Source organism: Gastrolobium bilobum, unplaced genomic scaffold (genome assembly GCF_033153095.1).
Source record: "Gastrolobium bilobum isolate Gb01-03AN ecotype WA unplaced genomic scaffold, APGP_CSIRO_Gbil_v1 utg19567, whole genome shotgun sequence".
Lineage (NCBI taxonomy): Eukaryota > Viridiplantae > Streptophyta > Magnoliopsida > Fabales > Fabaceae > Gastrolobium > Gastrolobium bilobum.
This window is the reverse complement of record NW_026897080.1, coordinates 108,053-122,621: the sequence shown is the minus strand read 5'-3', so window position 1 is coordinate 122,621 and position 14,569 is coordinate 108,053. Positions and strand designations below refer to the sequence as shown.

Below are 14,569 nucleotides of genomic sequence, written 5' to 3'. Positions count from 1 at the left end.
GAGAGTAAAATCTTCTCTCTATTTTCTTCTTTTCAATTATTTTATATATATATATATATATATATATATTTAGAAAGTTGTATGTTGTTGTTATGCCAAAATATTTTCTTAATTTCTTCTCTTCTTTAATAATGTTTTTATCTATAGTTTTACCTTAATCTTTCTTTTAATTTTGTTATACTTGTCATGTTAACGTGATTCTTTCAAATTTTGAATTTTTATTTTTGATACCAATTGAATATTAAAAGAATGTGTAAATTTTACCTTAATGATACTGCTGTGAAGTGACCCACAAAAGTTTGGGATCAGAAGGTTTGAGGGTAAGGGACGCCTTATCATGACTTGAGCTCCGCCATATTATAACATTTCACATGCAGGAAACCCACAAAATTGGGAATTAAATTAGCTTCAGTTAAATTTTACGAGATTGCATATTAATATCTGGGACATTATTCCAATTTATGAAATTTACTTTAGAGGTTAATATTTTCCGTTATCACGGCTGGAAATGGTTATAGTTTAAAAATCTCAATATTACTGAGAATTTTCTCACATTGTTTTATTTTGTGCTAACCTTTCCAGAAAACCATCATGCCTAACTTATCTTTTTCTGGAGAAGGATGGACTGTGAATGTTTATTTTATGACGATCGTTGGGAATTTTACATAATAGTTGGAAACCAAGGAGCAGCAGCCAAATTCCATGCAGAAAATGTGGAGTCCTACACCTATAAGCTAGACTAGAATGAGAAGTATGTAATGAATAAACAGTGTAACATGATGTAGTTAGGAGTGTAATATATGTGTGGAACCGATGTAAAATATTTAGAATGTAAGATATTTGTACTAACTTACATCCATGTATAATTAATGAAGGATGTTAGTATTCCCAGTTAATCTTTCTAGATTTATTTTCTTAATATTCTTATTTATTATTATTATTAATAAATATATTAGTTACAAACAATGTGATATTCTCTATATTGGGATAATCAGAGGTTGTTACATTTTATGGTAACAGAGCAGCGGTTCAGGTAAATAAAAGATCTAAACTATTATAGTTGCTTGGTATTTTGTCATAGATCATGCATATTTTGAGTTATTTTAATGAGCCTGATCAACTCACTATCATAAAACAATATATGTAGATCTATGACAGGTACAAGGCAGATATCTTCTTCAACTTCTGAACCAGAAATTAACCCAGTAACGGATGCGTTTACACGAGTGGCAGAAGCTCTTAGAGAACAAACGGTGACTAATCAGCAAATTATTTAGGAGCTAAGGGAGGATCGTGCAACCAGAAATCACACCCATAATTCTGATAGTGAAGTGGACCTAGAATTGCAAATACTCAGGGAGGACTTAATTCTGATTATAAAGGACTCACTGAATTTCGTAAGCATAAACCTTCCACTTTTCGTGGAGATTATAATCCTGAGGCAACCATGGAATGGGTAAAGGAACTTGAGAAAATATTCCTGGTAATGGACTGTCCTAATACTCATCGTGTAAACTTTGCCATATACTTGTTGATTGGAGAAGCAGAGCATTGGTGGACAAATACCAAAAGATATTTTCAAAGCCAAGGAACAGAGATTACTTGGACAATTTTTAAAGATACCTTTTTGGAAAATTACTTTCCTCAAAGTGTAAAAAATAGAAAAGAAATAGATTTTCTTGAACTGAAACAAGGAAACATGACTGTTGGAGAATATGTGGCAAAATTTGAGGAATTATGCAGATATTCTAATTATGTACAGAATCAACCTAATGAAGAATGGTTGACGACTAAATTTGAATCTGGACTAAAACCTGAATTAAAAAGTATGATAATAGGACACCAAATTTGGAATTTGTCATCATTAATAAATAGGTGCAGAGACATTGAAGCAAGCATGAAGGAAGCTGAAGAGGGAAGAGAGAAAGACAGAGTTTCAAGTAGGAGAAAAAACGATGACAACAGCAAAAGGAGGTTTTCACGGACACAAAACTCAGGGAATAGCTTTGCTAACAACAGATGAAGAAAGAATATAGGACAGATGAATTCTGAGATTCAAGTATGTCCAAAATGCAAAAATAAGCATGCTGGAGAATGCCTAGCAAGAAGAGGCGTATGCTTTAAGTCTGGAAAGCCTGGACATATGTTGAGGCAGTGTCCGCAGAATCAAGGTCAGAACTCATCAATTCAACCTGCAACAAGAGGAAGAGTTTTCACTCTTAGTGGTCAGGAAGCGGCCCAAGCTTCAAATTTGGTTCAAGGTACTGGTCTAATACAAGATTCTCTTATAATTGTACTGTTTGATTCTGGGGCTACTCATTCTTTCATATCTTTATCTTCTACTCAAAAGTTAAAGTTACCAATATCCATTCTATCTTCTTATCTTGAAATCTTTCTTCCTACTGGAGAGAAAATTACCACATTTCAAGTCTGTAAAAATTGGCATCTTCAAGTCGAAGGGAAAGAGTTTAAAATAGATTTAGTTTGTTTGCCTATGATTGACATTGATGTAGTCCTTGGTATGAATTGGTTATCTGCAAACTGTGTGGTCATTGATTGTCATAATAAAAAGGTAATTTACACAAAAGAGTTAGAATTTCCAAATGAATCTTTATTCTTGTCAACTTTCGAACTTAGAAAAAATTTGTTAGATGGAGCACAAGGATACGTTTTCTTTAATCTTTCAGAAGCAAAGGCTAAACCTGATGCAACTAGTATCCCTATTGTCTCTGAATACTCAGAGGTTTTTTCGGATGAAATTCCAGGTTTACCCCCAAACAGAGAAATTGAATTTTCCATTGACCTAATACCTGGAGTAGGGCCAATTTCTATTGCACCCTACAGGATGTCACCTGTAGAGCTTGTTGAACTAAAGAAACAATTAGAGGAACTTCTATCAAAGTAGTTCATCAGACCAAGTGTGTCACCTTGGGGAGCACCAGTGCTCTTTGTCAAGAAAAAATATGGAAGTATGAGGTTGTGTGTGGATTATAGGAAACTAAATAAAGTAACCATTAAAAATAAATATCATTTGCCTCGGACAGATGACCTTTTAGATCAGTTGAGAGGAGCCACAATGTTTTCTAAAATAGATTTAAGATAAGGATATCACCAGATCAAAATTAAGACTGAAGATATTTCAAAGACAGCATTTAGGACTAGGTATGGACATTATGAATATCTAGTGATGCCTTTTAGTTTAACAAATGCTCCAGCAGTATTTATGGATTATATGAATAGAATTTTTAGACCTTACCTAGATCAATTTGTAGTGGTGTTTATAGATGATATTTTAATATATTCCAGGAATAAAGAGGAGCATAAGGAACATTTAAGGATAACATTACAAATTTTGAAAGATAAGCAATTGTATGCCAAACTTTCAAAATGTGAATTCTGGATGGAAGAAGTTAAGTTTTTAGGGCATGTTATTTCAAAAGGAGTGACAGTTGATCCTAGTAAAATTGAGGTTGTGATACACTGAGAAAGACCAAAGACTATCACTGAGATCAGGAGTTTTCTAGGATTGGCAGGATATTGCAGAAGATTTATTAAGGGATTTTCACAACTAGTGTTACCTTTAACTAGGTTAACTAGAAAAGGAGTTCCTTTTGTTTGGACACAAGAATGTGAAGATTGTTTTCAAGATTTAAAGAATAAATTGACATCTGCACCAATTTTAATAATCACTGATCCTTTAGGAAATTTTGAAATTTACAGTGATGCATCTAAAAAGGGATTAGGATGTGTCTTAATGCAAGAAGGAAAAGTTGTAGCTTATGCATCAAGACAATTGAGACCTTATAAGGAAAATTATCCAACTCATGACTTAGAATTGGCTGCAGTAGTTTTTGCCCTTAAGATTTGGAGGCATTATTTGTATGGAGTCAAGTTTGAAGTTTTTAGTGATCGTAAGAGTCTTAAATATTTATTTGACCAAAAAGAATTGAATATGAGGCAAAGAAGGTGGATGGAATTTTTGAAAGACTATGATTTTGAACTTAAATACCATCCAGGAAAAGCTAATGTAGTAGCTGATACTTTAAGCAGAAAATCCCTTCACATGTCACAGTTAATGGTCAAAGAAATGGAGTTGTTGGAAAAATTTAGAGATATGAAATTATCTGTGACTATATTGCCTCGAAGTTTAGGTATTAGTGAAATAAAAATAGATAATGAGTTGATAAATAAAATTAGAAAAGCTCAACATGAAGATTCTGGTTTAGAAAAATCTGTGAAACATGAAGAATTTACCAAATGGGAAGATGGTTTGGTGAAATTTCAAAGAAGAATTGTTGTACCTAAGAAGGAAGAATTGATGAAAGAAATTTTGAATAAGGCACATAGCAGTAAATTCACAGTTCACCCTGGTTCCACCAAAATGTATCAAGATTTGAAAAAAAACATTTTGGTGGCCAGGAATGAGAAAGGATATTGCTGAGTATGTTTCAAAACGTTTAATTTGTCAAAAAGTGAAAACTGAACATCAAAAGCCTTCAGGATTACTTCAATCACTAGACATACCGGAGTGGAAGTGAAAAAGTGTAGCCACTGATTTTGTGATGGGTTTACCAAGTACCCATGAGGGGTATGATGCAATTTGGGTAATCATTGATCGATTAACCAAATCTGCTCATTTCCTACCAATTAAGGCTCAATATTCTATTGAGAGATTAGCCCAATTTTATATAAATGAAATTGTCAAACTTTGTAACATGTCGTATATATCCGGTTTGTTATCATATCATCGTATTAAGCCACGCTTAATTTAAAAATGCGGAATATCTTTTTCTTTTCAATTATGACGTCATTATCATTAGCCAAGTTCAATTACTTAATTCATTTCATAAAACATCGTCTGTATGTAAATTGCAAAAAACAGCTAACTGAAATACCTCATAACATAGATGTGAATATCTAAGTCACGGATCTACAACACGTAGTCCGGACAATATCCTGATACATTATTAATTACAACTAGAAACAACTAAACATAAAGTCAAGTCAATGTGGCATGAACAATTCTCATGCTCACCAAATAAGGCAACAAAGCCCCACAACAGTCTCAACAATAACATCAATGTGGCATGGAAGATTATGTTGCGTAGTTAGTTAAGGGGAGGAAACAATAGTAGTTGTAAATAAATAAAGTGTAGTTGGTTAGTTTAGTGAATAAATGTTTACCAATAGAATAATACCATGTGGGCAAATGGGTTCATACGTGTAAATAGAATTGAACATATAAATACCTTTGTAGAAGGACCAGAAAGGACATTTGAAAAATAATAATAAAGTTTCTTCTATTTTTCTTTCTTTTCTTCTGTTATCCCCTTATATCTTGTACCACAGAGTTTATAAAAATTTTAACAAAATTGTTGATTTGAAACAATTATAAAATACATGAGATTAATTGAAACAATTAAAAATACAATGGGATAATTTAAAACATGGTCAAAGTTCAAGGAATAACTTATATTTTAGCCAATTTTAAATGACATTAATACTCCTCTGTATATTGTTTGTGTAAGTTTAAAAATTAGGTAGGAGTACATATCATTCCCATTTCCTCTTAAATTCCCCAGCTCAATTCGAGTGCCTTTTGATTAAATAATGCTTAATGTATCAATCGTGGACCAAAAGCATTGAAAAAGTCATTCTCGAAGCCACTTGAAAGTTGTGTTCCTACTTTCCAGAAGTTAAACCATATCTTAAAGAAAAAAAACAGAATATGGTAACAGATCTGAAATGGGACTACTAGCCTTCGTCAATTGACCTAATTGACTATTATAAAAACCAAGCCCGTGGTAAATTAAAATGCATTGAGCAGGTCACTTTATAACATGTTTAGAGTATAGTCTGCAGTTTCCAAATCACAGCATAACACACAAGCTATGATTCAGTTGTGAACACGATTTTGGGTTTCAAACCATAAAACCAACTCAAAAGTTAGCTCAAAGGGTGGGAGTGTCCAAGGCATTATAAATGCCATATTAGTTGTCCATCCAATCAATGTGGGACTATATATCTCAACAAGCCCCCTCACGCAAGAGCCTTTTTAGACTAGAAGCGTAGAAATTACACAGGTCCATTTTTTGTTTACCTTTTTGTGCTTTTTTTTATTTTAATTCCATTTTTTAAAGCGAGAGACGGTGATACCATATAAAGAACCTTGGGATACACCTCCCCAAAAGTTAGCTCAAAGGGTGGGAGTGCCCAAGGCCTTATAAAGGCCATATTAGTTGTCCATCCAATCAATGTGGGACTATATATCTCAACATGAATATATATATTTTTCTATTAAATCAAATGATAGCTTACAAACTATGTTTGCCATTATTTCATTTATGTTTGTGCTTGTATTTCAAAATCTTGGTGCCACATCCATTTCAATAGAAATTTAATATTATAAATTCATGTAAAAGAGAATTATTAGTTTAAGGCCGGCAGAATGGACAATGGGAGAGTGAGTGGTAGCTAAGTGTCGCATATTAAAGTGTGAATTTTGTTATTCTCATATGTTTTTTGCAGTATAAAAGTTATATTAAATCTTTGGTTTGGAATTAATTTAATTCAATCTATTGTATAGGATCTTTTGCAAGAGACGAATCCTTATGTGTGAAAATAAAAACAAAAAACGACATAAAAAATAGAGAGAGAATACAGAGAAAAGAGAGAAAAATGCGGATGAAGACCACTCCTTTTGTCTTTCCGCGGCAGGAGGAATTTCAGTGATCTCGGATTATTATTTATTCTATGATTTAGACCAATTAAAATCATACTACTCATGACATACTCATGACAAGGAGAAGAAGAAATAAAAATAATTTATTGTGCTAATGTCACCTCCTTGAATAAAAGGACCAGATGAAATCAGGAGCACAGAAAAATTCCCTCCGCGGCAGATAAGTTTTTCTGCTTCACATAGCACTGTAACAACGTGCGCTTTTTTTATTTTAGTGTCTAATTCTGTAAGCACGTATATATATGGGGAAAAAACGATTAACTGTATTGAGTCGTGTTTTGTCCATAACTTTCAATATTAGTCTTCAATCGAAGTGCAGGGAACTTTGAAAGACAAGCTTTAATTGTAACCGACCTTTATGAATTAAAACCAAACGGCGACTTAAATTCAAGAAGATAGAAGTTGAGGCAGAGGGGTTGGTCTTTGGAGTCTACATAGTATAAAACAAGCTAAATTATGTGATGCGCCTTGCGTATACGTAATTCCACTGTGTATTAAATTATATTTTTTTTAATAAAGTCTCTTTCGTAATTAGTTACGTGTTTTTTCTATTAAGTACTTTGTTAATATTTTATTTTATTTCACATATTATTATTTTTTAGAATTTTTTAAATTCTTTCACGTAATGTTAATCCTCTGATTATTTGTATTTTTTTAAAAAAAATTCACACTATATCATGCACTTATCTCGTTTAAAAAATTAAACTTTAACTAATATAGGAAAAGATTTTAAAAAGTAATTTGAAAATCCTCTTTTACATATTAAATTAGAATTTATTCTCTTAATAATTAAGAGATATTTAGTATTTTAGTTTATTTTCTCTATAAAAATGATATGTGTCACCATTCTTTTAAATTTAAATTCAAAATTTTTAAACTAATGAAGAACATATTTAAAATAATTTAAATATTTTTAGTTTATATGTTTTAAATTAATTCTAAAAAATTTATTTATAATTCTAATTTTTTAAAAATATATTCCTTTTAGTTTATATTTTTTTTTTATTTTATCTAAAATTTTAAAAATATCAGTACTATATACATTTTTTTTGGTTAATTTTAAATGGGTGGCTAATTGTATTGCTGGTGGAAGACGTGACAGCATAACCACGTCACAGAAAAACCTAACCCTGAATAGCACCTTCACATGTTCATTTACCAAATGGCATCAAGGATACTTCTGGACTTTGACCTTTTCCTAAAATCTGTAAGTATAAATAGGAAAGCACAATATATCATTGAGTACATGCGAAACTTTGGAACCCTTAATTATGAAAAAAGCAAGTATGGCTACTTTTTCCCTAAAGCATTCTAGTGGGTATGGAGTTAGATCTATTAGCTTACCAACTAGATCACATCCAAGCACAATTCGAATTGAAGAGGAGCTGATCAAGCTTAAATCTTGGGAAACATCATCAACATCCAAGGTTGAAACAATTTGCTATGGTCTATGTGGCCTAGCAGATTTGTACAAACACATAGAAGATCTTTTAAAATTGCCATTGACCCAACAAGCACTATCCCAGCACCGTAATGAGAAATGGGTCAACGAGCTTTTGGATTACCCAGTAAGATTCTTGGACCTATTGGGTAAAACAAGAGATGCCATTTTGTTAATGAAAGGAAGTGTTGAAGAGCTTCAGTCTGCACTTCGAAGGAGAAAGATTGGAGATTTAGGCATTGAATGTAATCTCTCTGTGTACTGGAGTCTCAGAAGGAACATGAGGAAGGAGTGCACAAAATCTCTGCTTTTATTGAAGCAGATAGATGAGTCATTTGGGGCCTCTCCTCTTTTGGATCTTAATAGCCACCTTTCTGCTGTGGTAAGAGTGCTCAGAGAAGCTAGTTTGATCACCAGCTACATCTTTCGGTCACTACTTGTGTTTCTTTCTTCACCAATCTTGAAATCAAAGGTTATTATTAGTAAGTGGGCATTTGTGTCAAGATTGGTGCAGAAAGGGGTGTTTGCTTGCAATAATCAACAGGAAAATATAAATGAGTTGGAAAAGGTGGACTTGGCACTTAGCAGCTTGCTTATGGATAATTTGAGCAAAGATGCTGAAGCTGAGAAGATTCAATCTGCACATGGAAGGCTAGAAGCTTTGGTGGTAGGCATTGAAAGGATTGAAAATGGATTGGAATGCTTGTTTAAGCGCCTGATTAACGTTCGAGTTTCTTTTCTGAATATACTTTCTCCTTAAGGTTGAATATGATAGGTATGAGTAGTAAAGAACTCGAGTTCAATAAGGCTTTCTGCATACCAGAGGATCCACATAAACCTTGCTTATAATTTCCAAATGTACAGATAGAGTTTCTTTTTTATCTTTCTTATTTCTTCTCTTCTTCCAGTATACTCACAATCTTTTATTTTAAAAGCATTGAATACTTTCAAATCTTTGTGAAGGGTGGCCTTAAATTTTGTCATTTCATTACTGGCATTAAACTGTTTGAAGATTCAATTGGATAATTTGATCTATAAATATATAACCTATCAAAATGCCACTAGGCATAGCTCTTGGTTGGGGCAGGAGGGAATTAAGGGGGAGATAGCATATTCAAATTGTTGTAACGATTCTGTATATTCTGAAAATAAACACATTTGCACTATTACATCGAAATCCTTTCTGCAAATAAAGAACCACCCTAGCTTCTGCTTTTGTCCCATTTTTTTTGTTTTCCAGAGTTAGTCTATAAGAGCGCTGAGTCCACCTGTAAAATTGTTTCCTTGTGACTCAAAAGTGAAAGGTTCAAATTCTAGAAATAACTTTTTTGTAATTATATTATAATAAGGTTGCCTATAAGAATTGTCTCTACTCCATCCCATCCTGGTTAGTTGGGATTTAACGTCAAGTTTTTTTTTTTCTACAATTAGTCCATTTCATAGTGTTCAAATATTGCATATGGCCCCTCCAAAAAAAAAAAAATTCGGAAACTTAAATTCGCAGCCACATTAGTGCCATTATTCTGATATACTACCCAATTTATGCGCTGTCATTCCCTGCCCCATCCTGCTCCCCTCAATTACAGAACTAATGTAGTTATAATCGTGCAAAAATGCATACATAAATGAAAAATCTACAGTGTACAGCAAAAATAAGTTTAAGTGGAACTTGAATTCAGATGAGTATGACTCCAAAGTTGTTGAAGTAACATTACTGGTTACCTAACCATATACTGAGAAAATTATGATGATTCGAGATACGTGGGTGAAATAACTGACAAAAGCAGAGCAGAATGTGACAAGACTCTGGGCTTTTCTTTTTTGTCAATAGACTGTGGCGTTGTGTATATCATCATCAATTCACTGCAACAAGCTATTCATCTACCTCTGAAGCCCAACTGGCAGGAGCGTGAACTACATGATTCAAAATTAGATAGAAAAAATTGTGTTATGTGTTGTCTCAAGTCTAACCTGTGCTTGTTTGGATTTTTTTTTTCAAGTGAGAAGTTACTTATAAATATATAAGTTAGGCTTAAAAAAAAATTGGATAAAGATTTTATAACGAAAAACTCTTTTTTTATAACAAAGAAAAAAATTAAAAGTTAAAAGTTTTTAGGAGGAATTTTTTTTTAAGGTTTTATTTATTTTTTCTTGAATTATGTGTTTTTTATTAAAATGAAGAGTTATAAAGATAGAGAGAGATAATTTTCTTGAAATATGTGCTTTTAAACTAAAAATTTTACGTAATTACCAAATAACTTTTAACTTTTTTTTAAGCTCTTATTTTTAACTTTAGCTTCTAAGAAGCTTCTAGTTTGAAAAAAGATTCAAACAGAGCCTGTTTGGATCCTTTTATTTTTAAGTTAGAAGTTACTTATAAGCTAAAGCTAAAAAAAAAAGCTTAAAAAAAGAAGTTAAAAGCTGTTTGAAAATTACATAAAAATTTTAGTTTAAAAATTACTTAAAAGCACGTATTTTAAGAAAATTATCTCTCTATATCTTTAGGCTTTTTTACTCTTATAACCCTTTATTATTAATTAATTACCGATTTGACCTTGATTATAAACTATTTCAAAAATTTAACCCTCTCAAAAAACATAACACCAATCTGCCCCTGTTTGACCGTTGACCACCAAGCCTACCCGGGTACACCCCTCTGTACTCGGGTATTTTTTGAAAAATTTTGTCTACCCGGGTAGGGAGGCGTGTACCCGGGTATTGTTCTTCGCACCTGAGAAATTGCTTGAATTATTTACCCGGGTAGAGAGGAGTGTACCCGGGTAAATCTTCGACCACCCGAGTATGATTACTCTTTGGATCTCCCATGCACTCTTCTTCTCCAAGCTTTGAATATGGAGGCACCCACTATCACATGTTCCGCCTCTGCAACTTTTTTGGGTCTGTAAAGCACACAAATATTTTTCAATGATTATTTTAGAAAGGGAATTCTCAGTTAACACTATAAAAGTAGACCCCATCATAATCGATACGAACAGGGACCGCTTTGATGAGCAGTAAAGTGTTGATGTATGGAAATTCCAAATCCATTCTCAAAGCTAAAAGCTCTTCAAATTGGTTAGGCATGCTTAACTTGATAATACCGATCTATCTCATTAGCTGTAAAAAAGAGAGAAAAAAAAAATTACCATGAAACAATTAATTACACATCCGCAAATATAATTAACTTGTGGTAAAATCAAATAAATCATATTTGTTCTTATATCCATCAGCTACAAGTTGCCCCAGTTATAGCAAGTACCAAATGGGTGGTCGAAGATTTACCCGGGTACACCCCTCCCTACCCGGGTAAATAATTCAAGCAATTTCTCAGGTACGAAGAACAATACCCTGGTACACTCCTCCTTACCCGGGTAGACAAAAATTTTCAAAAAATACCCGGGTACAGAGGGGTGTACCCGGGTAGGCTTGGTGGTCAACGGTCAAACAGGGGCAGATTGGTGTTATGTTTTTTGAGGGGGTTAAATTTTTGAAATAGTTTATAATCAAGGTCAAATCGGTAATTAGTTAATAATAAAGGGTTATAAGGGTCAAAAACCCATATCTTTATCACTCTTCATTTAAAAAAAAAAGCACACAATTCAAGAAAAAATATAAGAGCTAAAAAAAAGCTCCTCTTGCTTTTCAAAAAAAAAAAAAAAGCTCCTCCGAAGAGCTTTTAATTTTCAGATTTTTTTTTTATTTTATAAAAAAAGAGCTTTTCGTTATAAGAGATTTTCCCAAAATTTATTTAGCTTAACTTATACTTATAAGTAGCTCATAACTTAAAAAATAATATTCAAACAGGCAGTAAATATGACGCAAATCGTGACATGATTTGAGTTGTAAATATTTGTATTTATGTTAGATCTAGACGAATCTGGACATGACACAAACAACATACGCTAATCCAAATTGCCATTTGTAACCTTAACAAGGGAATGACGCCCTAAAAAGTATGAAATTTTTATCCCATTAGCTGCGAAATTTTATTAAAAAAATGTTGTTACCTTCAATGAACGCGTATGATTGCTAGTTGAAGACTTGAAGCAATTGACTGTTTATTGCCGACACAATTTGGGGCTATACCCAACGGTTATGTTACATGGATTTGTAGAATATTAGATGAATGACGAGGATTTATTTAGTAAGGACATCCTAATCAGCATGTTATTGTTTGAATTTGAGTATTGTAATTGTATGCCTTGAAATAGAGTACATTATGTTGTTAAGATTTTGCCTAAAATAATAATAATAATCGCTTTCAGTAGAGCAGTATTTTTTAGTGAGGTCAGGTTCCCTTCCATGTTGTGCGAACCTAAACCCAATCCTTCGATTTGTGGCATGAAGGCCCTTAGCGGCAATCTTAGTTGTGAATGTGATAATCCTACTAATCTGCGACAGCAACTATGTTCTTCGGTTTGTTCATTTTACGTTTATTGGACATATGTATTGATTTTATATTTGTGTGTTAGACAAGGGACAGATATTATATTATATTATTATTTAATATGTAATAGACTTATATATTGCACATTAATTGTTGATGTCACTTGTTAAAATTTCATAAATCAGGATTTTCTCTATATAATATATAATAATAAATTGATATATATATATATATATATATATATATATATATATATATATATATGAGGTAGGATCCTTTGACATTAATGTCAAATTTAAAGTTTGAATATATATATATATATATATATATATATATATATATATATATATATATATATATATGAGGTAAGATCTTTGACATCAATGTCAAATTTAAAGTTTGACACTTTATCTGAGAGTTATTAGATAAAAAAAATCAACGACTCTAATTTGTAAGTATGTGACACCATTGACTTTTTTGATCTAACGACTCTCAGATGAGATGTCAAACTTTAAATTTGATACTGATGTCAAAGAATCCTACCATACCCCTATATATATATATATGTGTGTGTGTGTGTGTGTGTTCGACTCCCGCTGAATGCATTCTTGGGGAGGGGGCTGAACCTTTAGGCATCACTGACCCCCGCACTCCGGATTAGACCCATAGTCGGCTCAAAGAGTCGAAGCTTGTGGGGATACCGGAGGGAGCCAACTCGCCTCAAAGAGGTAATTAGGGTTGGGTAACTCAAAAAAAAGAGGATATTCTAACTACCTATTTTTTCTACTACCATTCTACTATCACTCTAATCACCATTTGATTAAAGGAAAAGTCGAATGAAGAGAGAAAAAAAAAATAACTTTTGAATTCAATGGTGATTAAAATGGTAGTGGAGTGGTAGTAGAAAAATAAGTAGTAGGAATATCCTACCTCATATATATATGGTTTATACTTATTCTTGTTTTACATGAGATAAATAATTTTCTTACACACACAAAAAGAGGTGGGTCCCATCACTCTTTTTTTCTCTCTCCTCTTACATGTGAGTCCCACTTGTAATTTTATCTCTACAACATGAGGTAACTACTTTCCTACAACATAAGAAAAATATTTTCCTATATATATATATATATATATATATATATATATATATATATAGGGAAATGTTATACGGGGAAAAATATTGTAACAATCAAGTTGTGTTACTACCAAGTTACTACCAATCAATCTCACTGTTAGATCGATTATATTGATTCAACGGTTATATTTATTTTCATCTTTGTATGGTCATGATTTTCCAAATTTAATATTTTATATTTATTTCCACCTTTGTATGGTTATGATTTACCATATTTAATGCTTTCACTTTAAATATGGGGAATCATAACCATACAAAGATGAAAATAAATATAACCGTTAGATCAACATAATTGATCTAACGATGAAATCGATTGGTAGTAACATGGTAGTAACACAACTTGGTTGTTACATCACAAACTTTTTGTTAACAAACTCTTACAAACTACACTATATTTGACCAATAATACACTACTCAAGAGTATATTACCGGTTAGATATAATATAATTTGTAAGTTTGTAAAAAACAAAAGTTAGTCAATGTAAATGAGTGAAACTGGGCCGGGCCGGTCTACAGGGGACTACGACTCGACCTATGTTAGGTCAGTCCTGACCTAGTATATTTCGTAAAATAGGCCGGGCTTGGGCCTTGAAAAAGCTTGTTTAATAAAAAGGTCGTAGGCCCACTTTCACAAGGCCTGGCCTATAAGCCTACCGGCCGACCTATATTATACTATTTATTTTAAATAAAAAAAATATGCCTTGAAGAAAAAAGAAAAGATATAAATTTAATCAATTGCAATTATTTATGACTTAATTATATTCAATTATATTTTAATATAAATATGAATTTATTTCTTATGTAGGAGGAACCAACATCTCAGCATGTTAGATTGTGTATATGAATATATTAAAAGGTTTT

The 14,569-nt window shown here is 32.3% G+C and overlaps 3 protein-coding genes across 3 annotated transcripts; all 3 read left to right on the top strand.

Annotated features, from left to right (window-relative positions):
* Positions 1–1,151: 1,151 nt before the first annotated feature.
* LOC133303954 (uncharacterized) lies at positions 1,152–2,023 on the top strand. Its single transcript, XM_061503927.1, has 2 exons — positions 1,152–1,253; positions 1,358–2,023. Exons 1-2 carry the CDS (start codon positions 1,152–1,154, stop codon positions 2,021–2,023), a joined length of 768 nt encoding a protein of 255 aa, XP_061359911.1.
* Positions 2,024–2,041: 18 nt separating this feature from the next.
* On the top strand, positions 2,042–2,905 carry LOC133303953 (uncharacterized). Its single transcript, XM_061503926.1, has one exon. It carries the CDS (start codon positions 2,042–2,044, stop codon positions 2,903–2,905), a length of 864 nt encoding a protein of 287 aa, XP_061359910.1.
* A 5,106-nt stretch (positions 2,906–8,011) lies between these two features.
* LOC133303960 (uncharacterized) lies at positions 8,012–9,251 on the top strand. Its single transcript, XM_061503932.1, has one exon. It carries the CDS (start codon positions 8,014–8,016, stop codon positions 8,941–8,943), a length of 930 nt encoding a protein of 309 aa, XP_061359916.1. The 5' UTR covers positions 8,012–8,013; the 3' UTR covers positions 8,944–9,251.
* The last annotated feature ends 5,318 nt before the right edge of the window (positions 9,252–14,569 follow it).